Below are 26,395 nucleotides of genomic sequence, written 5' to 3'. Positions count from 1 at the left end.
GGAGGTGGAGTAGCTTGAAAGGTAACGACAGTTGCAGTTCCATCACTAGAGATTGGAGGAATAGTAGTGACTTCTGTGAACCTTCCGGACGACGTGATCGTCGTCACGGGAGGTGTAGTAGCGAATGTGATGACGGTTTCTGTACCGCCAGAAGTTGCAGGGGAAATCGTAGTCAACCTAGTTGTATTGCCTGATAAGGAAACCGTAATAGCAGGAGCGGTGGGAATGCCCGTCGAAGTAGTTATTGTTGAACTGATGGCTTCAGTGATGGAAGACTGCAAGATAATAGTGGAGGGCAACGAGGACTGGGAGTTAGTGATTCTGGAAATCGCCTGAATGCTAGTGACTGGAGTAGTCGAGATGGAGCTGCTGGCTGTAATAGGAGGCGTCTTGGAAGAAGCGTCAGTTGGGGTCTCTGGAAGAGCGGTTGTTTCAAATGTAATAACCGTTTCCGTAGCACCAGGAGCAGTTGTGGTGATGGGAAAGACATCAGTGGTAGTGTCTAATGAAGTAATGTCCACGGTTTCCATACTGCCAGAAGTTGTGGGGGAAATCGTAGTCGAAACCGTTATATTGCCAGATTCGCTGACTGTAACAGGAGAAGCGGTGGTTATGAAGGTAATAACCGTATCCGTAGCACCAGGCGCAGTCGCGGGGATTGTAGAGACATTAGTGGCAGTGCCTAACGAAGTGACAGTCACGGTCCCTGGTGTAGGGATAGTAGTGGTTGTGCTCAGTGAGGTGACAGTTGCCGTATTGGATGTCATAAAGACCCCCGTAATGACGGTGGGCAGTGCATCATTCTCTGTTGACAGGAGTGTCGTATGCAATGGAGTCGCGAGAGTTGTGGTCATGGTACCGCATCCTACACAAGGAGGTGCTGCTTGTTCTTCATAACTTTGATAGGAGTCAGAACCGCTCTCCAGAGAGATTCCCTCCGACGCGTATGGCTTATGTGGCAAATGGTCTCCCATGCTGGGGGAAGCTCCAGCACTGGCATCCTGCCTATTTCCCCTATAAGCATCTCCTGGCTCAGTGCCATAGACAGAAGGGTATGAAGAGCCGGTGGGATATCCCTCATCCAGGGATCCGTGGCCTGCACTGCCACTTGAAGAGTAAGAGTCAAAGACAGGACTAGACCTAGTAGCAGAGCCTGGAGAGTAATGTGAGGAACCTGCAATCGTGTACATAGATAGCATTGTAACAGTTTTTGTGATCTCTCTGCCGTGACATCCATCTCGCTTGCGTCGAGAATATTTATGATGCAGATCCGGCTCTTGAGGTAGCCCTAGAGCCAAGCCCGTCGCAACCAAAACAAAGAGATACGTAGGACGCATCTTGTCAGAGAGTAAAAAGTATGGTAAAGATTAAAGAGTGAACGAAGGGGAGAAGATTGAATGAATGGACTATTGATTAGATCCATCAACGAGTTGAGTGAGAACATGGCTATTTATATAAATTATGCAAGTCTTCCATGTGCCAGTTAAGACTAATCCATGTGGGCGATTACGTCTGGTCTACATTTGTCTCTTCGGCTGGGATGAATATGTCTGATATTAACATTGTGTTTCATAGTTTGGACCATTTATTTGCATTAATTTATTGCCTGTGTAAATTAATGATCCCTTTTTGAGACCCGATGAATAGATAAAAAACTAAGTGATAATACAAGGTCATTCTGAGAAACTATGACAAGGACCTTACGTTCGACTCTTTACAAACTGTTTGGTGGCCACTGTTCGAGGTTCCACGAAGACTTCACAATCAAATAATTCATTGATTTCAGACATTAAATAAAACATGCTCTTGCGCCAACCTTGTTCTGAACCAGGAATCACAAAAAAATGATGAAGAGTAAAGCAGTACTCAAGCAGTGATACCATGTGTCAACCAAATACATGTACGGAATCGTTTCGAAGTTTTCTGGTCTCCACCTGCTAATATTCTCCAATTAAATCAATGAGCTTAGAATTGAAGAAAACCAACCGTATCTCCATATTTTGTTACATTTTAGCTATAACTATTGGAACGTTAGGATACTGGTGTTGCGGTATCGTACGGCAGGGGCATCTGGCAACCCACCACAGCCACGATATGGCTGTCGGCTGCCAGCATTTAAACCAGCAAGGAACGTTTATCTATAGCCATCGGACGAAGGGAATAAAGTTCACCCTCTTTCTCTCCGTACGATACGTCAAATACAGAGCCTATTTGCCGTCGCCGCCGGTATACGAAGTGAAATCCATTCGGATGGTGAAGCCATTTCAATAATAACCGATATATTCAGCAATTTTATTCCCATTTAAAACTAAAGTTTTAAGCCTCAAAATAGTTTCAATTTTAGAGATATCAAAAATAAGACAAAATTTAGAATAATTTGCACCCACTGGTGGATTGATTAGTGGCTATGGTTTAATATTGTTAGATGGTAAATCATGGATGCACTGGAGTGTGCTTGAGCACACGGATCAACACCACAGTGTTTAGATAGATGTACGGGACCTTTCAGGGATTGGCCGATTAGCCGAGGCCACCTAAATAAGCGTGCACCTCGTCAAAACTGGAGGCGCAGAACAAAGATCAATACATCATATATCAGACCAGTTTAAGCTCTAATAGAAAAGCACTGCCTTGATCAATAATAATTGGATGATGACAACTGCATCCGGCCCTGATCAAGCCAAATGTGATTAGGATCGCTACTTGTTCACCAGAGGACAGCGTATATATAACGGCCTTCGAAAAGCGATACTTTCTTGCAACCATGGCGTTGTCTGCCGTTGGTTAGCAAAAAGCCAGCTGTTTCGTTATTGGGCCTGTTGAGCCAGAGACGTAGCTTTCAAGGTCCAAATACGGAGCTGTACAACATTGAGAATCGACGTCCGGGAACTGCGTAACACACTACTAGATGAGTAAAAATAATGAGCAAAAACATACAACACCGAGGATTCCCCAGTCGTCACCGACCTGAGTACTGATTCGGCCGTCACCAGTTTGACTAGGGCAGAGCGGACGGGATGCCGTATATTCTAGTGCGTATGGTCGTATGTGCTGAAATATTTGTCAAGTAACTATTATATAGCAGAAATTGGAGCCTCTAACTGATCGCTTCGTAGAACAAGAGTGCAAAATTAACAACATTGCACTCAACCAGGCAAGCTAGAATAGCATTCCGACGATGGATTTTCGACATGGCTACCACGTGGGGCGATCTGTGGCATCGACTCATGTTGCAAGTCTTCCTATTTGGATGCTGTCAAAATACAAGGATTAATGTCGTGAACAGTCATGTATTTATAAAAAATATACAATTCAAAAGAAGCACATTTTCCAAGGTTGACTAACAGAAAAAGCATGGGTAAAAATGTCGCACCATAATTGGATGATGATGACAACTACATCCGGGCCGGATCAAGCCGAATCTGGTTGTCGCATTCCAGTGAAATGTTTGGCATGCTACCACCAGGTAAACTCCGAGGTCCAGGGTACGTATTCTAGAATTGCGGGGCAAGGAGGATTTACTGACGAATCACTGAAGCGAGCTGCGCCCCAGATTTGTACCCTGTCCATGAAACTGCCAAGACTGATCCCGGTTAATGCTGGGAAATTCAGTGTAACGAGCACGAGATTTTCCCGTCATTGAATGTCCATCTCGTCGCCTGTTGGGCCGGTCAAGTCTACCGCCTGCGCACTATTTTACTCAATAATACGACGCTGACTATGCCAGAAAAACGACCGAGGCTCAAAAGAGTAATGGGAATAGATCTGCCGTCGCCCGACACTTGTCCCATCTTGGGACGAACCACCAGTCGTCTGTCCTTGGCCCCCTCGTGTAGGTGGCTCGGGTGGAGACGACCCTCGGGTCGGTCAGCTGGTCGGCGATTCGGCGCTGGGCGAGGTGACGCCAGCGTCGCCCTTTGAGTCTCAGGCTGATTGGGGTTTTCCACTCAGGGATTATACTCACACGCGGCTCTCCAAGGTTCTGCCTCCCTGCAGCCGCTCACTAGTTGATGAAAGGGATCTCGGGCTCCTCTCTTCCACAGTCTCTCGTTGGAGGAAATGCAATCCTTAGGGCCCGAAAGGTCAGACTAGCACTCTAAGTGCAACCTTTTTTCCATCATGGAACGAACCTGGGGAATGGCGCAGAGCCTCCCGAAAGAACTTGTTGCTCCGTTGAATAAGGGGAATCAAGGAGCCCGCGGGACATGTAACGGATAATATATGTGTTCGGCTGCCGCTCTCATCATGTCTTCTCTGGTCACAGCCAGTCTTTCGTTTTTTCCACCCCTCTGAACGGTGTTTCGCCAAGCTTTGTTTCACAAAATGTTGTTCAGAACTGCGCTTCTCAGTACTTTCGCCGGGCTGGCCCAGGCAGCCTTGACATACCGCGGAGTAGACTGGTCTTCGGTCGCTGTGGAGGAGGCTTCAGGCATTACCTACAAGACATCGAGCGGCACTGCCGAGTCATTGGAGAAGATTCTGGTTGCTAATGGTGTAAACACCGTCCGCCAAAGGGTCTGGGTCAACCCATCCGATGGCAACTACAACCTCGACTATAACGTGGCTTTGGCCAAGCGCGCAAAGGCCGCAGGACTCAATGTCTACCTTGACCTCCACTACTCCGACACTTGGGCCGACCCTGCGCACCAGGCGATCCCATCAGGCTGGCCCAGCGATGTTTCCAACCTGGCCTGGGAAGTGTACAACTACACCCTGGATGTCATGAACGCCATGAACGATGCTGGCGTGTCGCCCGTAATTGTGTCAATTGGTAACGAGATCACTGCCGGCATGCTCTTCTCCACTGGAAGCACATCCAATATGTATAACCTCGCCACCATTCTGCACTCGGCCGCCTACGGTGTCAAGGACAGTGACCTGGCCACGACGCCCAAGATCATGATCCACCTCGACAATGGCTGGAACTGGGACACCCAGGAGTGGTGGTACAGCAGCGTTCTCGCAGAAGGTCCCTTGTCGACCTCTGACTTTGACATCATGGGCGTTTCCTATTATCCGTTCTAGTAAGTCCCTTGCTGCGAGACAGTGTCTCAACCCTAGACTTTATTTCCCAGGAGCAACGCTGACATTCTTCGCCTTTCTTCTTCCAGCAACTCGGCTGCCACGCTCGCCAGTCTGAAAACGAGTCTGACAAACATGGCCAGCACGTGGGGTAAGGAGATCATCGTCGCCGAAACCGACTGGCCCACCTCGTGCCCATCGCCCGCCTATGCCTTCCCCAGCGACCTGTCGTCCATCCCCTTCTCCGCGGCCGGCCAGACCACATTTGTGCAAAAGGTCGCCGCCGTTGTTGACGCCGTCAGCACTGGCACTGGACTGTTCTACTGGGAGCCTGCTTGGGTCGACAACTCTTCGCTTGGCTCGTCGTGTCCCTACAACACCATGTTTGAATACCCTGGCACGGCGCTCTCGAGCTTGTCGGTCTTTAGCACCATCTAAGCAGATGCACACCATATGCTTTGGGGAAGGGCATCACTCCTGTTCAATTGCACATAGTAATTTTTCTACTTCTTGTATGATACTTGTGGCGAAAGCACACCTACATAACCACGAATTGTCAAATTGAAACATATTTCGAAAACAGTCAGTGCCAAGTAATAATTCGCCCATTGTGCTTTTTCCCGCCACCCTCTTCTTGTTTTCGCGTCGGGTCAGTGTCCGTCTTTGTCAAATCCATCAAATCTCTGGCGGCAATTGGGCATGTCTCACTCTTTTTAGAACAATGAAGATGAAGAGTAGAGCAATCAAGCTTAGTCAGGGGCAGCCCGCCCTCACTGGAATGTTGGACCGGCAGGAACTTTGCCGCTTGCAAGACAATGAAACCGGCACTTTTTGGTCGGATGGACGACCGCTGGGCATGCGTTGGAACCGTTGCTTCTCTTCCTCAGAAAAATCAAACAGCCAGACCCATCAACATGAGCCAATAATGGAGGGTTTGTTCTCGTAATCTTTCATTTCTAACCATCTGCTCTGCTGTTCAATCGCTTCACCCTCACGAGGTTCAAAGAGGATTCTTTCAATCCTTCGGTGTTTGGGCGTCTTTTCTCCTCTTTAGTTGTCAGTTTTGTACAACGAGGTATGATGCCGTGGTTGAGGGATATTACCTCCGAGACGGGGATGCCCAGCCCGTCGAGGGCCCAGGTCACGACATCGCCGAGGATCACGACGCCGGCAACGGCCCACGCCCAACATTTCAACACGGAAGATTTCATCATGGGCCCAGATACATGTGGTTTTACCACGGGGACGACGAGTAAGAAACTAGATTGCCTTCCTCTGCCGATGCCAACGTAGGAAATTGAGACTAACTGCAAGTTATAGTCACATGTAGCAATCCATCCGACTACTGCCAGAATATTGGCCATTATCGTGGCTGCTGTGCGGGTGAGCTCGATCAGTGCAGTGCCACAGTCTACACAACATGTCAGGAAGGGTTGGCCGATGCTTACCAAGCTCATGTTTTGTATTGGTAGGTGAAATTGCGATGGAAAGCAGCGTTTCTTCATCCCATTGCATGCACCTAAAGTTGATTTCATTCCTGACCTTGACCAAAAACTCCAATAGCACCGGTGACTCACCAGCTTGTATGACGCATTATTTCACCACGGAAGACAGCCCCGGCAGCACATATACCAACGTGGCTTGCGGGACGAGTGATGTGTTTGGACAGCTGTACCCATATCCGCCCGAGTTGATGCCCACGACTTCGGCAGCGGCACATCCGAAAAACAGCACCACGCCCTCCTACGACGACGATTCAAATGGGAATAAGCCTGTATCAACTGGCGCAATAGTTGGTGCCATTGTCGGCGCCATCGTCCTCGTCATCCTGCTCATCATCTCCACAGTCCTGATTGCGAGGCGAAAGAAGCTGCAAGCGCACCTCAACACTTCTGCCGCGGCGGCGGCCATGAATGTAAAAAATGGAAGAAAAGTCGCATCGGACAATCCGGACGCCCTCCCTGCCATGCCGACCAGCGAGGCCGCCGAGGCAGAGCGCCGACGGCGTCTCCGCCTGTCCACAATTCCGGAGGCCCTGAGCCCCACATCCCCAACGACTTCACGGGGCGCCGGGTCGCGCTTCAACCGAAAGTCGGCACGGCGATCGTACGGACCCAACTGGCCGCTGGGCTCAGCCGACCCGCTCGAGTCGCATCCGATGCCACCCCCGCCCCCGCCGCCGTCAACGCAGCAGACCCCCGATCCGGAAAAGAGGACCGGTATCGAACAAGAGACAGCAAACACACCACAGATCCAAGCCCCGAGAATGGTGCCGACGCTAAATCTGCCCACGCCGCCGCCGCCCACAGCAGCAGCAGAAGGTCACAAACCATCTTCCGGAACCCTAGTTCCACAGCTTGAAATGGAGCCGGTAAGCCCCGTGGATGACGACACACAAAGCATCCGCGTTTCACCCATTACACCCGACTCGACACGGGTAATGCTCACAAGTCCACGCCTGAGCTATCACCCCGTGAGTCCCATGGACGCGGCCTTTAACGACGAGGTGGAGAGGCGGGTGAGCCGGCTCGAGGGCGCGGGACCACCCCCTGTGCTGTCAGCAGGGAGTGTTGGTGCTGACCGGTCGGGCGAGGTGTCGCCGATTGATGGCGACGACAATGGTGGCGCGCATCCGCTTGATAATCGGCTCAGTCTCATTTCCGTGCCGACGCGGGGCCAAGATGGCGCTGCTGCGACAAATCTGGACGAGATTGTCAGTCCCGTGAGCCCCGAGGATGAAGAGGACAAGTCCGGGCCGGGGGTCACCGCAGAAAAGAAGGTTGACGACAAGGAAGAAGAGAGCCAGAATGCGGGTGAAGTGAGCCCCATGTCAGTAAGTCCGGTTGAGAGCCGGAGAAGTAGTTTGTGGAGGTAAGAGATTTATGGAATTCTTGTACGGAGCGACCAGGACATGTGTGGTTTTCTTGTTTCAGAATTGATCTGGCCAGGCCGACTGGAAATTGCAGCGGACCTCAGTTGGATCATCATGTTATGGGCGACTTTGCGCATTGCAGATACTCTTCTTGTACCTCACTATTTTGAATATTACCATCTTGCCATCCGTAATGAAAAGTTGGCTTTTTCTGCTCTTGTGTCACAGTGGCGCATTGAAAGCGCTGTTTTTTGTAAGATTGCGGCTCTGTGTGCCTATCAGTTTTCGAGAATGACATGCACTAAGATGAAATTTCTTCTCTTGTATTGAACTCGTTCAAACAATTATTACAAAGAGAAAAACAAAATTGGAGCTAAGCATGCCGTGCCCAAGACAACTTATTTGCTACATGGACTGAACTAGTTTTACTCGATATATACAACCCTCAGCCATGTTTCTCCGGCATCTTACTCGTATTGGGAGCCTGCAGAGCTGCCGTCAGAGTTTTGAAGCGCTAAACCCTTTCTTTTGAGCTATTTCTGAGCTCACATTCATTCTGACGGTATTTTGTTTCCTATTCGCCTCTAAAGGTAATTGGAAAGTAATGACTTATCTCTTTTACTAATCTGAATTGCTTAAATGAGCGGTGAATGTTCCAGAAGGGTTACACTATTGCACAGGGTCAATGTACGACGTGAAACGATGTAAGCTATACCAAATCTAAAGTCCATCCTCGGGATCCGCAACCCAAGTGCTAGTTTTCTGTTTCAAAAAATCATTTCTTCTTCAGATGTAATTGTGTCGATCAGCGTGCCCTCTGGCTCGAAACTCCGAACCATCAAATGGGTAGAAACTAGGTATCCATGCCATTAGGTCATTGAGCTGTCCGAATCGATATAAAGTGGCTAGCCCAAGCCACCTGCGAGGATACAGTTTCAGCTCGGGCTCTTTAATCTGCAGAATTTGTACGCCAAATCAAGACGTGGTCCATCAAGATTCTCAGCTTGGGTAGCATTCACATTTCCGTGCCGCCGTGATCACCACAAGAACTGTCTGGCTCGAGCGCATACTGCCTATACGATAGATCACATAGTAAGGTAACAACAAAGTCCTTGATCATCGTGGCCAATATCTGATGCTCCTGAGTCCTGATTGCTTTTTCTTGTGGCTCTTCGTGCGGCTGAACTCGCAATGATCTCAGAATACTGCGTTTCTGTGAGCATCTTACCGTTTGAGGCCGTGGACCGTGCAGTAGAGCGGTGAAGCCTGCATTAACGCTGAATCCAGGTGCCAATCATTCCTCGTTATGGAATTCGGCTGCACCCGCCTCCTATGCAGCCGCCAAGAGGAATCGCATGCAGCAGATCCACTTTCTTCGACAGAGATCTATTTCTTCGATTGGATCCTAGGTATATAACAGCAAAGCAGATGGTGACGACCGTGAACATTGCGTATCGAAGTTCATGGTCAAGCCTTACTAGATCGCGAAAGTACAACCAACACTAACACCAAAACACACATTGGATCAGGTCACTCCCGGCCAGGATGCAAGAACCAAATATCCCAGGTGATTCGCCATTGAAATCATTATGAATTAGATCCAACAAGCTGACACTACTAAGACCATGATAAATATTGGGCCGACAACGAAGAGCTGCAAGGCAGAATAAGGAATTACCATGATTGGGCCCAATCTATCCTCAATAAGACTGAAAGCCGTCTATTTGGTCCGGAAATCAGACATCCATGGATGAAGAATGAGCATGACTTGAAATCGAGGATCAGCATCTTCCAGCTTGAAGGCGAATATTGCTGCGAAGGTGGTTGCAAGTTTGAAGAGGCAAGAGATATGCTCAAGCATTGGAAAGATACACCAAAAGATGGCTCATCCGAATCCATCAACCGACGCGTGATCCTAGTTGAGGGCATGCATCCTAGAGTTATAGAACTTTTGGGCGTTCTTTTGAAAATTCCCCCTCATTTTTTCCTGGCCCATTGCAGCGAATGGGTAGATCTTCAGTTCATCGATGCTGCGTATTCAAAACAAGACGGCTCAACCTACTGGAAAGTTCCGATACCATGTCGACTGTCCATTCCAAAGGGATTGAGCCCGGGGAACTACCTCTTCGAGGTGGCAGCACTCTCCCGAGGCGAAATTGAAGTTGAACAAGACACCACGGACGTTGAATTTCGGAAATTTGTGTCATATTGGGGCGCCAAGCACGGATCTGGATCTTGGACTGGTACGTAAAGCAAATACCTTTTTCTTTGTAGTTCCTACTAATTTCTTGCTTTGTTAGCTGTCCTGTTAGTAGAACCATTTGACACATGGATGCATCCGAAGAATGATAGAACGCGACGTTTCAAACTAAATTATCCATCACACGCGAGGGAATATCTTTACGAGGTACTCCAGACGGGCATTGAAGCCGATAATCAGCAACTGTGTCAGCCAGCTCGGCGCAGTATATACGATGCCGCAGTTACAGCTCACCAACAAGAGTCCGTGAAGACAACGGAAAATCCCTTTTCCGGGACCTTGGTGGTGCGAAACCTAATCCGATCGGCTTGGGAACAAATAATACTTCGTGAGGCTGCAGAAGTCTATGATATGCGTTTATATGATAAATTAAATTACGAAGCGCGGCAAAATAGCGCCGTCAACAAAAGCGCAAATCATTTATCCCAAGAGGCAGATGCCAGCCGCGCATATCATTCTTTAATGTCAAAACGCCAATCCATTCAACGATTCCAAAATTTCGTCGAGATCATCATGTGGAAATTCCGATGCATGGGTATATATGACTTCTCGTAACGAAGAGCTTGGCTAACGAGCGGCAGGAGACCTGTCTGGGGTTAATCTGCAAGAACCCGAATCGAGGCAAGAAAGACAATCATGGATGATGCTTTCTAATACCTTGACTAAATTCGAGTCGACTTTCGCTAATCACATGGAGATGTGGTCGCAACGCGCAGCCCTGGAACAAGCAGCAGCCGCCAGTAGGTCAGCGCGGACTTCGGGACAGCTGACCAAGATTGCCACCATCATTGTTCCATGTTCATTTGTCGCATCGATATTTTCGATGGGTGGAGAATTTGCCGCGGGAGAAGACTTATTTTTTGTTTATTGGGTAATTTCCATACCCGCAACCATTATGCTCCTTACTTGGATCCTGCATCACGATATTCATAAATGGTACACGCAGAACAAACAGTCATTCACAATCAAGACTATTGGTTTCCGCAGCCACAAGCCGGTGAAGGATGCGGAAAAGGGGAGCAAACTCAATTGATCCAGTCAGCAAGTTTCAATTTGCCATACCCAGATATAGCTAGGTAGCTAGAAGATTGGCAATTGTGCGGGCGATATTATCTGATGATGTGAGGCAAAGAGCCTAATTGCTACGCCACAAATGGCCAGTTAATGTGTCTATCCGTTTACAGCCGCGCACGTTAGCATCTGATTTGGGAAAACCCATATTTCAAGTTTGTCTCCTCTGTCTCTTTGGTATGGTTTCATTCGGTGAAATGTATGAGAAGTGATGTGAAATCTAGGAACCAATGCAATACACACTCCAAGAACTCAGGATCTTGTCTTGTCGTCGCTTAATTTTCTTTGCGCAGGTGCTTAATATAACTATCATGAATTATCCGCATCCGTTTCATGTAAATATCATCAAGGATGGATTGAGTTATGTGCGCAGCACGAATCACGCGTTGAGCAGACGGAATTCTCCATGGGGTCGATCAGAAGCGCCCGCTTGAAACCAATGCGGATTACTATTTGGTACATTTTGTTGCCTTAAATGAGATGATAGCTGACACTGTATGACTTTGACAAGAGGAATGTGCAGGTTAGGAAAAGTGAGTTTATAGGAGCAGACTACCCGTACATGTACACCAAGCTTAAGTAAATGGTCAATTGAAGTGTAAAAACATCACACGATGAAGTAATTCATCCATCTTTTTCATGGCCACGTCCTTTTTAGCATCAAGGGTAGCACTACGGCTGGCTGTCAAGGCTTGATATAATGTATAAGACAGATGGTCACGTGATGCCGGCATACCCCAACTAATGTATGGTTACATTAGACTCGCTGCCCCTCGCCACCCACTACTTCTGTTTCAGTTCTTCACACAGGCACACGACTATGACCACAATCAAGTGCAGTGCACCCATCGCATTCCGTAAAACGCCCATCTCCCGTCGGTATCCACAGCCCAAGAAAGCACAATGGAAGGCCAAGGGGATTTTTCACTTCTTCGACCTCCCTGCTGAGATTAGACGCTCGATTCTGGAGATTCTTGTTGATGATGCTAGACCCCATCAGGTGGTCAATCTCCTCTACGCTAGCCGACAGCTTTACCGGGAGACCGCTGAGCTCTTCTATCGCGATGTCACCCAGATTACGACTAATCTCCCAGACAAGCCCTCCTTGTATCTGGCTGGCCGTACCACGGACTTGAGTCAGCGGCTGTTTGTGCGCAATCTGACCATTGAGTTCAAGTTGCAGGAGCATATGCACATTTTCCAATCGAGATATGCCACAACACTCCGGGCCATGGTGGACCGGGGCAAGCTTAAGCAGCTGATTCTAGAGATCCACGGCCGGTTCCCTTCGTCGCAGTTTTGGGGCATGGACAGTGACGCGTCCACCGAGGAGGTCGAACTCGTGGGGACTGGTACGCGCAAGGGCCAGGCGCCCATCATAGCACCACGATTCGTCGCGGAGCCGGGCTTTCAGAGTTTCCTCCAGTTTCTGCGCGAAGCCAACGTCCAAGAGATTAGACTGCTGGTCGATGCCTACGACCACCATGGCTTTTGGTGCCGATTCCATCGCCAGCACCCCAACGGCATTGCTTGTGATGGCGAATGGAAGGGGAAAGGGCGACGGACGCTAACGGTGAACTGGATACAAGCCGTCAAAGCGCTGAAGGGACTGCAGATCGTGGGCTCCGTGGTGAATGAGACTGGGGGGCCCTCTCATGGCAACATCAGCAGATAATGTCCGTGATTTCTTTTTATTTTTGGCGTATGGGACTTTACGTGGGAAGCAATCATTTTATTTGTTCATCACTGCTTTGTAATGGTAACACAATGGCCGGCAAGATTGGTATTGCCTCCATGACCTAACATCAATAATGTTTCAACGTCTAAAACCCACGCACACTGAACGGCGCATTCGGGTTCGCCATCATCTTCATAATACCAGCGTACAAATCTCTTCTGGCAGCATCAGCCTTGTGGTTGTTGACGGCCAGCTCGCCTACGGGGATCTCATCCTTGCCCTCCTGCAGGCCGGCCCATGCCCCATCGATAAAGGCGTCGAGCGGCATACCAAAGTGGCCCTCACCACGGGCGACGAGGTCGGCCTGTGACGAGTGCAGGTCCGTCTGCACGGCGGGCGGGATGATCTCGACCACCTTGATGTGCTTGCTGCCCTCGTGGTGGGCGAGCTGTGCCCGCAGCGTCCACATGATGGAGTGCAGGGCCGCTTTGGTCGCGCAGTAGTTGGCCGGCCGCGGGATAGGCACGAATGCCAGGCCCGAGGTGACGGTCATGAGGCCGACGGGCTTGGGGGCCTGCGCTTGTAGGTGAGGCAGGAAGGCCTTGACCATGGCAATGTACGACGTGTAGTTTGTGTTTAGCTCGTCTTGTACCGAGCTCAGGTCGATGCTCTCGGGCTTGGTAAAGTCCAAAGTCCTCTGCACGCCCGAGTTCAAGATGACACAGTCAATGGATGGGTGTGCCTTGACGACGCTATGTTTTCAAGAGTTAATATCGTTCTTCGCGGAAGGAGTTCCCTTGGAGAGAACCACACTCACCTGGCGGCCCAATCCTGGACCCCGTCAAGGTTCGTAATGTCAAATTGAGAGGCAGCAACCTTGTCGGCGCCGTGCTTGGCCACGAATTCGTCGAGACGATCCTTGCGGCGGCCGGTGCCAATGACAAAGACGCCATTTTCAATCATGCGCTCAGCCAGGGCAAGTCCAATGCCCGAGGTGCAGCCGACCATCAAAACGGTCTTGTATGTGAAAGCCATGATGTCTCTGAGTTGTCAAGTAGGTTGGATAAATGTCTCGTCAAGGTTGGCCGCGAATTATTGGCGTTCAATGAATTTGTATCAAGCTATGTTGCTTGCGTGATTGGTGAGTGGTTGAGATATTGTATTTGCCTTGGCCACGAGCGAATCGTCAATATATACTATAATTCTCGATAATCACCTGGGCATTCAACAACTGATAGGGATATACCAGGACACTAGGCTCCGCTAATGATGAATACTCCATGACATAATACAAAGGAAAAAGCCCCCACCTTTAAATCCGGCACTTCCTAAGCTAGGGCATTCCCTATCGCATTACCCCTTTCGGATCTATGAGTAGAATGGATCTCGCGCCCCGACGCCTCATTAAATCCGTACCTGGGAACAAAACAGCCCTGAGGGTTCACCCGCGTTTCACCCACGCGGCCCGCAGCCAAGCATTTCTTAACCCCAGCTTTCTCGCACGGGAGGGTTTCTGGGGTTTAGCATTCGTGATTTGTCCGTCCAATTCCACTTGATTCCTCTCATGCAATCAAGTCTATGAAGAAGGATCTTTGCTGACAATTGTTCCGTCGCCTGTTTGAAGATTAATCTCCGCGGGGCATTACAATTGTTGAACGACATGCACCCCACCAACCCCTCCACAAGACGCGATAAATCCGACGACTGCAAACACAACTGCTCTCACACGAGACTAACCTAGATGACTAAACACCACCTTGGATTGCAATAAGGTTGACTTGGAGTGCTTTGTGGCCAGATTAAATATAGCTACAGACTCTAGGGAAAATCAAGATAATCGCCAAGTACATCTCCCTCATGTAGCAGCCACCTATCGGCCACTAAACTTGTCAACCTTGACCGTCCGACTCTCAGCGTCGCCAAGAAGGACCTTGGCGATCATGTGGCCCGCCGTCGTACTCGAAGTACCCTTGTAAAGCGTATACTCGCCCGCGGTTCCATATGCGGTCATGGCGACGGTCTCATTGACAATCTGCTTGACAAACAGGCCGTCCACGGCTGTGGGGACGTAGAGAACCGCCGTCATGCTGCTGTCGCCCTCGGAGTCAAGCGATGTGAGCGCTGCCGCCTTGATGGTAAGGGACCGGCTGCTGGAGCTCTGCTTGGACAGGATGAAGATTTCATCATTGATTGGATACGTCTGGTCTTCAAAGTTGAGCTGCGTGGTGCCCGGCGACGCAATCGTGCTGTTGAAACTCCAGTACTTGGTCTTGCCGAATAGAGATGTGCCGCTACCCGAGCTCGTGCCCGTCTTCTGGTCCGCCGAGACGACGACGCCGCCCGCGTCCGACGTCGTGTAGGTCACGGTGCTCGGGGGCGAGGTGTCGGTGTACAGGTTTCTGATTGAACCAGACACGGACACGTTGCCCGCAGTGTTAATATCGAGCGCCACGTCGACGGCCTTCCAGGTCATGGGTACGATGGGGTCCGAGAGCTGGACGTCGGCCGGCACGGTGTCAATCATGCGCTCAAAGAGCGAGAGACAGGTGGCCTGGAATGCCGCCTCTTCTGAAAGGGCCTTCATGGTGGCATTGTTGTCGGAAGAGTACAGGCGGAGATCGGAGCGGTCTTCTTCATTGGGTGCTGTAACTAGGAGACCACCCTGCTGTCCCGTTCCGTTGAGACTGTGCTACTGTCAGTATCTGCTCTTTTATGGATGTCTCCTGGTTGTCTCGTATGCTTACTACTCGTTGACGACGCTGGAGTCGAAGTCGGCCGGTGTGTCGTCGAATCCCACTCCGCCGTTCAGACTATGATACGGTTAGATTCAGTACCCGCAATGCCTGGGGGCAATATGGAACGCGCAGGCACACTTACTTGCTGTTACTAACGGCACTTTCATCAACAATTTCGGGAAAGTTACTGTAGTGGATACGCCCAAGAGAATGACCACATGCTCTGTGAACTTACTATTAGCATACAGGTGTCAAGGCATTGTCATGGGCCCACTCACGTCAATATGATCGTTTCGGACTGAGAAAAGCCTGCAGCCGCAAACTGATTGAGAGTCGTCTCGAGGTCTGTCGTCGGCTCTGGGACTCCAGAGGGCCCAGCCTCGAGGGCATCTTTTCTGCCCGCGCGGAGATTAATGCCGCCTACGGTAGCTCCGCAAGTTGACAATGATGCAACTAGACCCTTGGAAGACGGTCAGCAAAGTCAAAAATACACGAATCATGGTTCTTACCAGTGCAATGTTGTCTGCCATACTCAAATAGGCGGTTATTGTCTGGGCGTGATACTTAGTATGGTAGTATGATGCCCCGGGCACAACTCAAACTCACTGGTCCCATCTGTATATGATACGATTAGTATGTAGACTTAACAGGTCTGGATTGTTTCTTTATTTGCAAACTTACAAATCTTAATGTGTCTTCAATAAACTGTCCAGGATTCTCGGCACGGTCGCCTTCATAACCAATAGAGCCGTCAAGACCACTATGATCAGGCGGTCAGTAGCATGTGGGAGAACTTGACTTGAGTTGCTTACCCAGTTCCAGCAGCAAGATCAGCCGTAATGGCATCGTGAAACGCCATGCGGACCCATTGGGCAGAGCTTTGTTCACCTCGTTTGCTGCCGCCACTGGCAAAGCCAACATAGTTGCTGCAAGGTGTCACGGCATTGATGAAGCCGTCGCTGTTGGTTCCAGAGTTGTCCACTAGGACGTGCTCCATTTCCTCGTAAATGTCACGAGGGTCGATGCCATTATAGTATGCCGATGCCGAGCTCAAAAGGAGCTGGGCGACGGGAAGGACTTGGGAGAGAGAGGGCATGGTGTTAACGAGAGTTTGACTTTAACGATTGAATGGCAGTATTTCTGGGTTGCTCTGACATGACCTTTCAAGGCTGAGTCCTTGTCTGTTATATAGAGCAGTGAGCAACAACACTGAGCACTTTCAACCCATATCGTGAAAGAGCTGAAGAGCAAAGCCCACAAGGTTGCATTCTCTTGGGTCCAACACCAATCAGTATACTTGCAGGATGCAGCTCACGCGGCTTACCGCGGGTGAGATGAACCATGAAGACGCGCTTTCGACACTCGACATGAAAGCGATAGCATCTTATCGCCAAACGCTTTGACACTTTCCCAACAGCCCGGTGATGGAGACCGAAATACCGACATGTTCACCAAGAGTGTGCTGGCACGGGACGTTGAAAGTGGTCAGCAAATCTCGCTATATGCTGGCTATACGCGCGTTTGGCCAAATAGTGCCTTCTTGGCAGACCCTTGAATACTACCGTCTGCATGCAGGTTAGGGATGACGGTGGCAATGGGTGGCGGCTATTAAGAAATGTATTCTGCGAAATGGCTCTCGTCGAATGGTAGCAAGACGTTTGTAATAGGTTTTGTCACAAATTTTGGAATATGAGCGACATTGAGTATATCGCCGGGCGAGCTTTGTTGAGACTAACCATGATCTGGGCAGGTTCCTGCGTTTCCCCGGACAAACCAAGACCCACAGTATAAGAGTCCGCCATTGTTGCGGTTCTCATCGTGCCCTACCTGACCTATACGGATTGCTGTCCGCAGTTTTAAGCTTAAGTTCAAGCTTGGCTCAGCTCCTCTTGAGGGATTCTGCGAGTTGCCGATCAAGTTGCCCAATGAAGGAGGTGAGCCCGCACCTACACTACATTACATACATGCTCAGGAACCGCGGACCCGTTGAACCGGGACACCTCTGTGCTATTTTACTTTTACATGTACTTTCAAAGACAGACAGAAACTTGTCCAATCAAGCTGTTCCAGTTGCCAATAGGTTGATAAAAATAAAGATAAAAATGCACATGCGAATGAAATCGGAAAGCGGCACGGTCTTCTATGATTGGCCACTTCGTTGCAGCATGATGCAAGGTTCAGGGGCGTACATCGTGTTTCTAGGTATTCTAAATTCTAGATCGTGGGAAAAACGGACTCCAATTGCTGCGGTTAGGATACGGTGCTGTGCTTGCAGATTATCATGAATGAGCACCAGGTTATACAAATGACACCCAGCCCTACCGTGAAATTCCCACCTCTAACCTTTTGGCATGTCCGAGATCCGATCTTCAGGGCCACCTATAGTATCTCCGGACACCCACATTCCGAGAAAAAGGTCCGGAGCCATTCAGAACCTAGAGTGTGCGAAAAGCCGGGCAGACAGGGACAATGTTGGATCTGTCCGCGTGGCCCCGAGTGGAGCCCAATATCGATATCCTTGCTTTTTTGCTGGTTTCGAGAAAGCGAGAAATTGGAAAGACAGTCGGCCGAGAAAACAAAATGGAAGGTCGTCCGTCTGTGCAGGGTCGGTAGCGCCTGTTTATAGGCCGCGCTTCCGCTGCGTACCCCGGAGGGCGCTTGACTGGTTTGTATCTACGGTCGAAATCATCCATATATTCTCCGACAGGTTGTGGCTGGACTTGACATGTAAATTACGAATTTTCACAAGAGAAACCAAAGGTGGCTGAATGCGCAGGTGACTCTTCTAGGTAGCAATGAAGCCCGCATCTAGAATTAGACACCCGGAAGTACGTCGCCTGCGAATTTGCACAAATTGTCATTTCTTCCTCGATTGCATGGAATGTGCACTGCTAGCTAAGCTCTACTGCGCAGTATTACCGTCGGTAGACGACGCCGGAAGAATGGCAGGCACCAAAGCCGGGCCCAACAAAAAGCCCCCGTCCATCTACAAACCAACGGACGAATTGCGTACAAAGTACTTCCTATGGATAGGATACCTATCAAAATTGTGATCTATCATGAGTTGAAAGACTTGAAGAAAAGAAAGGCGAAGATAGAGAAAAGCAAGCCATCCAAAATGTGACGGAATCCCTACAAACTTGCAGGAAGCTTGGGCTTTCCGATGCACATAGCGTTAGCTTAGTGTATGTACCTATGTAGTGTAAATAGTTGCTGCCCCGCGAAAGGACTGCGAACTCTACAAAACTTATACTCAAATTGCAGAGGATAATTAACCATCCAAGACACCCAATTGGCGCATTCTCACCATCATGTCTGCCAACGAAAATGTCGAGGTCAAGTCTTCGGGCAACAGTGAGACTGGTCGAGGACTTTTTGCCTCAAAGGACTTCAAGCCCGGAGATGTTGTGCTCTCTGTCGACCGCCCTCTAGTGGCCGAGCTCGACATGGATCGCATGAGCGATAGTTGCGCCTGGTGTTTTCAACGTGGCGCAACCGACCCAATGGAGCGCCAGTCCTCGGCTGCCATGGGCCTTCCGGCTGGCTTCATCGAGTGCAAAGCCTGCAGCGGGTGTCGACGCGTCTCGTACTGCTCCAAGAAATGCCAGAGCAAGGCTTGGAAGGCTGAGCACAAGTACGAGTGCAAAGTGCTGGCCCCTAGCGAGCGGCCTGCCCTGCCCGACGCTGTTCGAGCCGTCATCAAACTGCTGGGACGCCTCAAAGCGGAAGGTGACAAGGACGGCAGAACAAAGGAGCTTTTGAGCTTCTTTCCATTCGCCGGCGGTCAGGGCCTGGAGGAATTTGCCCGACGGGACAAGAAGCTCTTTGATGATTTGAGCATGATGGGCTTCGCTGCGTGGAAGTATGTCGGCGAACCAAATCTGCCAGGCGTCGACTCGCAAAATATTGCCAAGGCTTTCACTTTCAACGTATGTACCCGAGTTTCGAGCCTGATATTGTCCGTATGTGAAGCTGACGCAAAAACGATTGGTAGATTCTATGCAACAAATTTGGCCTCAGCTCACCGCTGGACGACACCCACCTCGGCATTGGGTTTGATCCTCTAATCTGCACCTCAAACCATTCTTGCGATCCCAATGTGAATCTCGTCTTCAATCAGCCGACCACAGTCCTAAGAGCGCTCAAGCCAATCAAGAAGGGAGAAGAGATATTAATGAAGTATATTGATGTCACAAATCCCTACAGCGTAAGGCAGGCTGAGCTTAGCGAAACCTATCACTTCACCTGCAAATGTTCAAAGTGCAAGAAGGGAGCTACCGACAGGGAAGATATCTTTTCCAAGCCTGCAAGCGAACTTTCGAGCGAGTATCGCAAACGCGCTGATGCCCTTGTGGCTCGTCATGAGAAGCAATTGGCAAGATTCCTCGTCCCGGGAGGCAATGAGGCTGACCAAAAGAGACTGGCGGCCCTGCAGGCAGAGGCCTTTTCAGTCTCAGGCACACTTACAGATGTCAGGGACCCCAGTCTGGAGGAGATCAAGGACACACTCAAAATGTGCATTGATTCTGGACTTTGGACGTGGACAAGACAGCCGGTGCCGCGACTGTGCCATCAACTCTTCGCCAAGTACATCGCAACCGGTGACCCCTACGGAGCCTTTAGGATCGGCCTGAAGTTGTATTTCGAGATCTCTCCTAGCCTTTACCCTCAGACATTTTCATCCGACAGGCTGGTCGACTCATGGGCCATGTCGACGGTTACCAATGTCCTCTGCGGCCCAATGAGTAAAGAAGTGTATGACGAGTTCATGCAAAACGGCGTCGACCTGCGCATCGCGTATTTTGGCTTTCTCTTTGCCGTTCATGATGATATGCCAAAGATGTTTGGCGTGGATTCACCATTTGGAAAAGTCGTCGAGAGCACATACAGTCAAATCATGGCTGGTGTCACCATCCACGAGTCAGAAATCCGAGACAAGGTCAAGACCTTGTGGCCATCACTGGAGATGATAGGTAGGAGCGTTACTGTCCAGAGCCTGTAAGAAAGTGACGGCCATTCCGGAGCGCAGCATCTCGTGATGCTTGGATATTCCACCAAGTTATCCATCCACCTCCATGTCTACGCCCAGTAGTGTACAATGCTTAGCAAATTCACGTCGGGCCGTCGCCGCAGGAACAAACTCAAATATTGTGGGTGGACGGGGGATAGATTGGTGCACCACCAGCAAGCGACCTCCGTAACCCGTAACAAATAAGAAAGAAGGAAAAAAGAAGTAAATCCAACCAATCAAACATCGATAAATTAGTATTCGTGCCACTACATGGTACCGAACAATCCGAGGACGGAGAAATCAATCTCGCGAGTAATCCGATGGTAGCAATTCACCAGGACCTAGCCATACATTGTCTTTTGTCTGGCATCTAACATGAGGACGGGTACTACGGAGTTTACTAAAAGAGAGGATCGGATGCCGAGGACTCCAGAAAGCCATAGAACCTGCAGCCAAGCCAGGTCATAATCAGTCAACTGGAGGGAAGCTGCTCAGCTGCAGGCAATAGAGACACACAGCCACCCCCAAAGAAAGAACCCGAGCAGCTCTGCCGTCACAACGTCATCCCTGGCACCTCGTGGCCCAAAGCTAATGGTCTCGTTCGTCACCTTCGTCACTCGACTTGAACGGCGTGCTGCAAGCGTCAAAGGAAAAAGGGCCATGAGCACCAATCAAGGTACATACAGTACCCCAACTTTTGCGTCCGTAATTGTGACATACTCTATGGTAACCCAGATTGAATAGATGCGGTCTGGGCTCTGCAAAATCCAGTTTTCCTTGAATAGTCAACCAACAAAATCTCATACTGACGATTGTTTCTACTCGTAACAAAAATCCTCAATTTCTCCCTCTCGAATTCTTCTGGGTTCTCTACTCAACGTGCCAAAGCGAAACTCACCAGCAGCAGACCTCAGAAACCCGCCAAACTCTTGTCGCTACCTAACCTAACAAACCAATTGAGGGGTCCGTCCAGCTCCTACCTAAAATCCATTTGGGTAAGACCAGTGAGGTCATACCCTTGTAGGCGCCAAAATCGATAAGACCGATTACGTCCTTTCCCAGGCAGTGAGGGGTCCTAATTTCCCTCCCAAAAGTTCCAAAGTGCCCCCCTCCTGTAGTCTGGTGCACCTATTGTATTTTGCGACCGGAAACGGGCAACAAATTCCCATGCGCCATTAGAGCCACACACAGGCAATCCTTCAGCCTACCGACGATAATTTTCAGTACCGTTCCCCCTCAACCTCCTCCAACCCCACAAGACAAGCACTGCAAGTCCAACAAACGCAAGAGAGCGAGAGAGCATCATGGGCCTTACCGGTCACCGGCGACGAGCTGGTTCCAGCGCCAGTATGTCCACCGCCGTTTGCTGTCGAAAATGTGACATGGCCCCCAGCTCGGATACTGACGGAATCACCTTGCTCTAGGTCGGGCGTCATCCGCTGACGAAAATGAAAGCGACACCACTGTTGTTGAAGGTGAACAGGGAAATGGTAAGCTTCAAACCTTGTTCGCCGTCTATAGGCAAAGTTTCAAGTGCATTTCTGACGTGGAATTATATAGTTCTCGGCCATATTATCTCTCAACTGAGGCCCGGCGCCGATCTGAGCCGGGTCGTCTTGCCGACTTTCATCCTCGAGCCAAGAAGCATGCTGGAAAGAATCACCAAGTCCGTCTTGTCCCTGCAGAGTTCTTGATCATGGCTGGTACTGACCGACTTGTCACGCAGCTTTATGTGCCATCCAGAAATGCTTCTGCCGATACCCCAGATCGAGGATCCCGTAGAGCGCTTCGCAGCTGTCGTCAAGTTTTACCTGAGCGGTTGGCACATTAGACCTCCGTTCGTTGATCCCCTAGCTCCGCCGCCTTCGAAGGAGCCTCACTGCTGACACAATATATACCAGCGGCGTCAAGAAGCCCCTGAACCCGATTCTTGGTGAGGTCTTCACCTGCTACTGGGACCTCCCCGACAAGACGCGGGCCTACTATATCTCTGAACAGACATCACACCACCCGCCAAAGTCTAGCTATTTCTACATGGTCCCGGAACATCACATCCGGGTTGATGGTACTCTGAAGCCACGAAGCAAATTCCTCGGCAACTCGGCAGCCAGCATGATGGAGGGTACGGCCGTCCTGACTCTACTAAACCGTGGCAAGGATCCGAAGAAGGGTGAAAAGTATATATTGACTCAGCCAAACATGTATGCTCGCGGCATCTTGTTTGGTAAGATGAAATACGAGCTAGGTGACCACAGTTTTGTGCGCTGCCCCGAGCTGGGACTCGTTGCCGATATTGAGTTCAAGACGAAGGGCTGGGTGAGTGGAACGTATAATGCTATTGGAGGTACCGTCCGAAACGAGCACACTGGCGAGGCACTCTTCGAGCTTAGCGGTCTATGGAGCGATGAAATGGTTATTAAAGACTTGAGAGTAAGCAAAATCCACAACAGCTCGACTTGTTCTTTGGTGGTTGCTGACAATACATAGAATGGCCACAAGGAAACATTCTTCAACGGAGCTACAGCAAGACCCTCCAAGCCACAAGTGAGGCCATTGGAGGAGCAAGATGATCGCGAATCGCAAAAGCTTTGGGCAGCAACAGCACGAGCTGTCAAGGACAAGAACCATGAACTTGCCACGGATGAAAAGACAAAGATCGAGGACATGCAAAGAGAAGAGGCCTCTAAGCGGGCCGCCGAGAACGTCGAATGGCACCCAAGGCTGTTCAGGGCAGTCAAGGGAGGTCCTGGCGGTGAGGAAGAGGGAGAAGAAGAGCTGGAATGGATCATCAATGCCCACATGTGAGTCAATTTGGTTCTGTCTTTTTGTTTTGGGCCGAGGTACTAAAACATTCCAGTGATGGTGATACACCACAAAAAGTGGCAGAGCAGGTCATGGCCATCTACCCTATCCTTCCAGGACAGAAATCTTCAGATCGCAATGTAATTCCACCCCACACGGAACATGCAGCATCGGCAAGCAAACCCGCTACTGAAAAGGCTTCGAATGACTTGATTGACTTTGGACCAAGTGAGGACTCGGCTCCTGCCGTCGCTCCCGTACCAGCAGAAAACCCAGCTGTCGCTGCCGTTGCGCAGAACCACGCAAGCAAAAGTTCAACCGAAATCCGGCAATTGCTCTCGAGCACTGGACAAAAAGCTCCAGAAGGCCCTCTGATTGACTTTACAACAGATATGAAACACGATCTGCCAAAGACACAGCCGACCCAGGCGCCACTCAAGAGAAGCGAGACGGAGGAGAGTAATGATGCATTCTTTGATGCTGAATCATGAGTCACGGTCGACTGAGGAAATCTTGAGAACCGACGCATGGGTATGAAGCAGAGGCAACCTGTGCTGGCAACGACGGTACTGCGTACAGCTCACAGAGAAGGATTGAAAGACGGGCTCTAGACAGCGGTCAATCGCGCTGCATTTGCGCGGGCAAAGATTTGTTCTTGAATACAGGCTACGAGACGAGAGGTGGGCATTACGCGGGCACATCAATACCATTTCACGCATTCACATTGTCAATAGTAAGCTCAAGCATGGTACAACTGGTTATCGACAATTGTGATTATAAAGTAGGACTACGCCACATATAAGAGAAACACCAGAATCATGCCGACTTGTCTTCTCCCACGAAACCATTCCGAGAACGCCATTCTTTTCCTAGCAATAGTGTACTGCTTTACTGATTGACTTGTCAGAGCCCCATGATTTGGACCTAGAATTGTTCCTCTCACGTACCATGAGATATACCGCACGAAGAGACTGATGGGTGATGCACACCGAGGTTGACAGCGCCAGATGATTTGACCGACGGTCGACGGAGTATATCCGAGATCACAGCAACTGCGTGACTCGGATGTCTGCCATGCGTTGGAGGGTTTTGGTGTAAAACCGCTCCACTCTTGTCAATAATAGACGCCTTAGCTGTGGATGGATGTCTTCTCAAGTAGACGTAATGCAGGCCCTTTTCCTGCCTGCTTGTTATCTCTCGCTTTTTGTTGGCATATGAGCTGCGGCCATTGAAGCCTAGTTTCGCAGTGCGCGGCTGTGATGCATCCCGGACTCGTCAAGAAAAATATCATATTTTCCCTGTAAATTAATACCTCTTCCTCGTAGGTTCGGGGCTCGGACTCCTGCTGACGCTCTTTGCATCGCGGCCGCGCTCCTTGAGCCACTTCTTGGTAGAGAGAGTAAGGTCATTGTCGAGCTCGGGGCTGGGGTTCTTGCGGTGGATAAAGTTGCAAAAGCCGCCTCGGACACAGCCCTCGCCCGAGTTGAGACGACAACAGGCCTCGCGGAAATCGGTAACGGGGCTGAGCTCGCAGTAAATGGGGCGGCCGGCGTACCAGCGCGAGTTGAGCTCGTCGCAGGCCTGCTGGGCCGAGTCCTCGTACTTGAAGCGGGCATAGACGTTGCCAATCAGGTGGTCGTTTGTGTTGTCGCAGACGACGAGCTCCTCGACCTCGCCGTACTTGCACAGCTCGCACCACAGGTCCTCGTAAAAGGCGTCAAAGTGGTTGGCGCACTGCTCGGGCGTCAGCCGGTTCGGGTTCTTGGCGTCGTGCGCCGGGTTCTGGTACATGGACGGCAGCAGGATCGTCTGCGAGTACGACGGCTTGACGTGCTTGCGCGAGCAGCGGTCGCCGTGCCGGCAGGCGCCAATCTTGTAGTAGAAGGAGCAGTTGACCTTGTCCTGCTCCGTACCGAAAATGGAGGCGAGGAAGTTGGCCATTGTGAGTCGAGTGTGAGAGATGAGAAGAAAAAAGGTTGAAAAGTCGGGTTTTGTGTGTAGTTTTTTGGTCTTTAAGCCAGAAGCTTTGGTCTTCTTCTCTTTCTTTTTTCTCCTCTCCTTCTATCGCAAGTCTTTTTCGCGTCGGGGAATGCTCGAATCAATGGCCTAAAGTCGGTAGTCTTCTGTCGCGTGAAACTTCAGAGTATCGTCGTAAAATGCGCAAAAGATCAAGATGGGAGATTTTCGTATGTAATGCGACGTGATTGATGTTTTTGTTGCGCGCAGAATGTTCACAAATCCGTCCTTGGATGTTATGAGCGGCGTGGTTATCGAAGTTTCCATGGGTCTGCTGGAATGGATGGCGAAAATGCCAATTGAACCGACTTTGGGGTAGCTGATGACAAATGGTCTGTGCTTTTGCCCAGCTATGGGAGGAGGCGAGTACAATGTCAATGTCAGCCAAAGGTACGTACCTACAGACGCTGCCTAGACGCTTCTGGCAGGAACTTTAGGTTCTACCGTGTAGGCTTGCCAGGCCTTCATTGGTGGTGTACCATAGGCGCTATTTAGCGATTGATTGGTGCACTGTTTTCATGAGAGTGCAATTGATGAGATTGCCACCCTGCATATATCGTAGAATCTGGATAACCAATAGATCGACAAAACATCAGAAATATGGATATGTCCAATTCGCCCACAAAGAATATGCCATTCTTGCATTCTACATCTGCCGAGAAACAAGACGTTTTTTGTGTTTCGTATTGGTATTACAAAATCAATTTCAAAATAAATAAAAATGAATGTAAAACAACGATTAACAACCAGCAGTGACCGTTGGATCTGGGTCCCTGGGGTGGGAGATCAGGCTCGCTCGTCCGTCATTGACTCAACACGCAATATTCTCATCATAATGCTGGACCATCTCCAGATGAGCTGGTCGACCCGACTGTCTGTCTGTAGGAAGGTGGTGTTGTCATTTCACCCATGTCTCTTGATGACTACT

The 26,395-nt window shown here is 50.0% G+C and overlaps 10 protein-coding genes across 10 annotated transcripts in view; 6 read left to right on the top strand and 4 right to left on the bottom strand.

Moving 5' to 3' along the window:
* PFICI_00278 (uncharacterized protein) overlaps nucleotides 1-1,337 on the bottom strand; it is a gene marked incomplete at both ends in the record, with an annotated part of 5,043 nt that extends 3,706 nt beyond the window's left edge. Inside the window, one exon of the mRNA XM_007828859.1 lies at nucleotides 82-1,337. Within this exon, the coding sequence (XP_007827050.1) occupies nucleotides 82-1,337 (1,256 nt within the window). The remainder of the gene's footprint in view (nucleotides 1-81) is intronic.
* A 2,986-nt stretch (nucleotides 1,338-4,323) lies between these two features.
* PFICI_00277 (Arabinogalactan endo-1,4-beta-galactosidase) lies at nucleotides 4,324-5,460 on the top strand (the record flags this gene model as incomplete). Its single annotated transcript, XM_007828858.1, has 2 exons — nucleotides 4,324-5,024; nucleotides 5,112-5,460. 2 exons carry the CDS (start codon nucleotides 4,324-4,326, stop codon nucleotides 5,458-5,460), a joined length of 1,050 nt encoding a protein of 349 aa, XP_007827049.1.
* Nucleotides 5,461-6,138: 678 nt separating this feature from the next.
* PFICI_00276 (uncharacterized protein) lies at nucleotides 6,139-7,897 on the top strand (the record flags this gene model as incomplete). Its single annotated transcript, XM_007828857.1, has 3 exons — nucleotides 6,139-6,274; nucleotides 6,343-6,490; nucleotides 6,586-7,897. 3 exons carry the CDS (start codon nucleotides 6,139-6,141, stop codon nucleotides 7,895-7,897), a joined length of 1,596 nt encoding a protein of 531 aa, XP_007827048.1.
* A 1,542-nt stretch (nucleotides 7,898-9,439) lies between these two features.
* Nucleotides 9,440-10,145, top strand: PFICI_00275 (uncharacterized protein; the record flags this gene model as incomplete). Its single annotated transcript, XM_007828856.1, has 2 exons — nucleotides 9,440-9,461; nucleotides 9,517-10,145. 2 exons carry the CDS (start codon nucleotides 9,440-9,442, stop codon nucleotides 10,143-10,145), a joined length of 651 nt encoding a protein of 216 aa, XP_007827047.1.
* Nucleotides 10,146-12,045: 1,900 nt separating this feature from the next.
* PFICI_00274 (uncharacterized protein) lies at nucleotides 12,046-12,900 on the top strand (the record flags this gene model as incomplete). The annotated part of the gene is made up of 1 exon (XM_007828855.1): nucleotides 12,046-12,900. The coding sequence occupies one exon, from the start codon at nucleotides 12,046-12,048 to the stop codon at nucleotides 12,898-12,900; it is 855 nt and encodes a 284-aa protein (XP_007827046.1).
* Nucleotides 12,901-13,048: 148 nt separating this feature from the next.
* Nucleotides 13,049-13,938, bottom strand: PFICI_00273 (uncharacterized protein; the record flags this gene model as incomplete). Its single annotated transcript, XM_007828854.1, has 2 exons — nucleotides 13,049-13,655; nucleotides 13,721-13,938. 2 exons carry the CDS (start codon nucleotides 13,936-13,938, stop codon nucleotides 13,049-13,051), a joined length of 825 nt encoding a protein of 274 aa, XP_007827045.1.
* Nucleotides 13,939-14,773: 835 nt separating this feature from the next.
* Nucleotides 14,774-16,734, bottom strand: PFICI_00272 (uncharacterized protein; the record flags this gene model as incomplete). Its single annotated transcript, XM_007828853.1, has 8 exons — nucleotides 14,774-15,587; nucleotides 15,648-15,713; nucleotides 15,781-15,861; nucleotides 15,917-16,098; nucleotides 16,148-16,189; nucleotides 16,245-16,253; nucleotides 16,320-16,398; nucleotides 16,451-16,734. The coding sequence occupies 8 exons, from the start codon at nucleotides 16,732-16,734 to the stop codon at nucleotides 14,774-14,776; spliced, it is 1,557 nt and encodes a 518-aa protein (XP_007827044.1).
* Nucleotides 16,735-18,949: 2,215 nt separating this feature from the next.
* PFICI_00271 (uncharacterized protein) lies at nucleotides 18,950-20,640 on the top strand (the record flags this gene model as incomplete). Its single annotated transcript, XM_007828852.1, has 2 exons — nucleotides 18,950-19,567; nucleotides 19,633-20,640. The coding sequence occupies 2 exons, from the start codon at nucleotides 18,950-18,952 to the stop codon at nucleotides 20,638-20,640; spliced, it is 1,626 nt and encodes a 541-aa protein (XP_007827043.1).
* A 1,313-nt stretch (nucleotides 20,641-21,953) lies between these two features.
* On the top strand, nucleotides 21,954-23,942 carry PFICI_00270 (uncharacterized protein; the record flags this gene model as incomplete). Its single annotated transcript, XM_007828851.1, has 7 exons — nucleotides 21,954-21,996; nucleotides 22,074-22,139; nucleotides 22,210-22,315; nucleotides 22,376-22,486; nucleotides 22,551-23,079; nucleotides 23,137-23,450; nucleotides 23,507-23,942. 7 exons carry the CDS (start codon nucleotides 21,954-21,956, stop codon nucleotides 23,940-23,942), a joined length of 1,605 nt encoding a protein of 534 aa, XP_007827042.1.
* Nucleotides 23,943-24,756: 814 nt separating this feature from the next.
* PFICI_00269 (Splicing factor U2AF subunit A) lies at nucleotides 24,757-25,392 on the bottom strand (the record flags this gene model as incomplete). Its single annotated transcript, XM_007828850.1, has 1 exon — nucleotides 24,757-25,392. One exon carries the CDS (start codon nucleotides 25,390-25,392, stop codon nucleotides 24,757-24,759), a length of 636 nt encoding a protein of 211 aa, XP_007827041.1.
* Nucleotides 25,393-26,395: the final 1,003 nt, after the last annotated feature.

Source organism: Pestalotiopsis fici (genome assembly GCF_000516985.1).
Source record: "Pestalotiopsis fici W106-1 unplaced genomic scaffold PFICI_Scf_1, whole genome shotgun sequence".
Taxonomy (NCBI): domain Eukaryota; kingdom Fungi; phylum Ascomycota; class Sordariomycetes; order Amphisphaeriales; family Sporocadaceae; genus Pestalotiopsis; species Pestalotiopsis fici.
The sequence above is the reverse complement of the archived record's forward strand: the minus strand, read 5'-3'. Positions and strand labels throughout refer to the sequence as shown.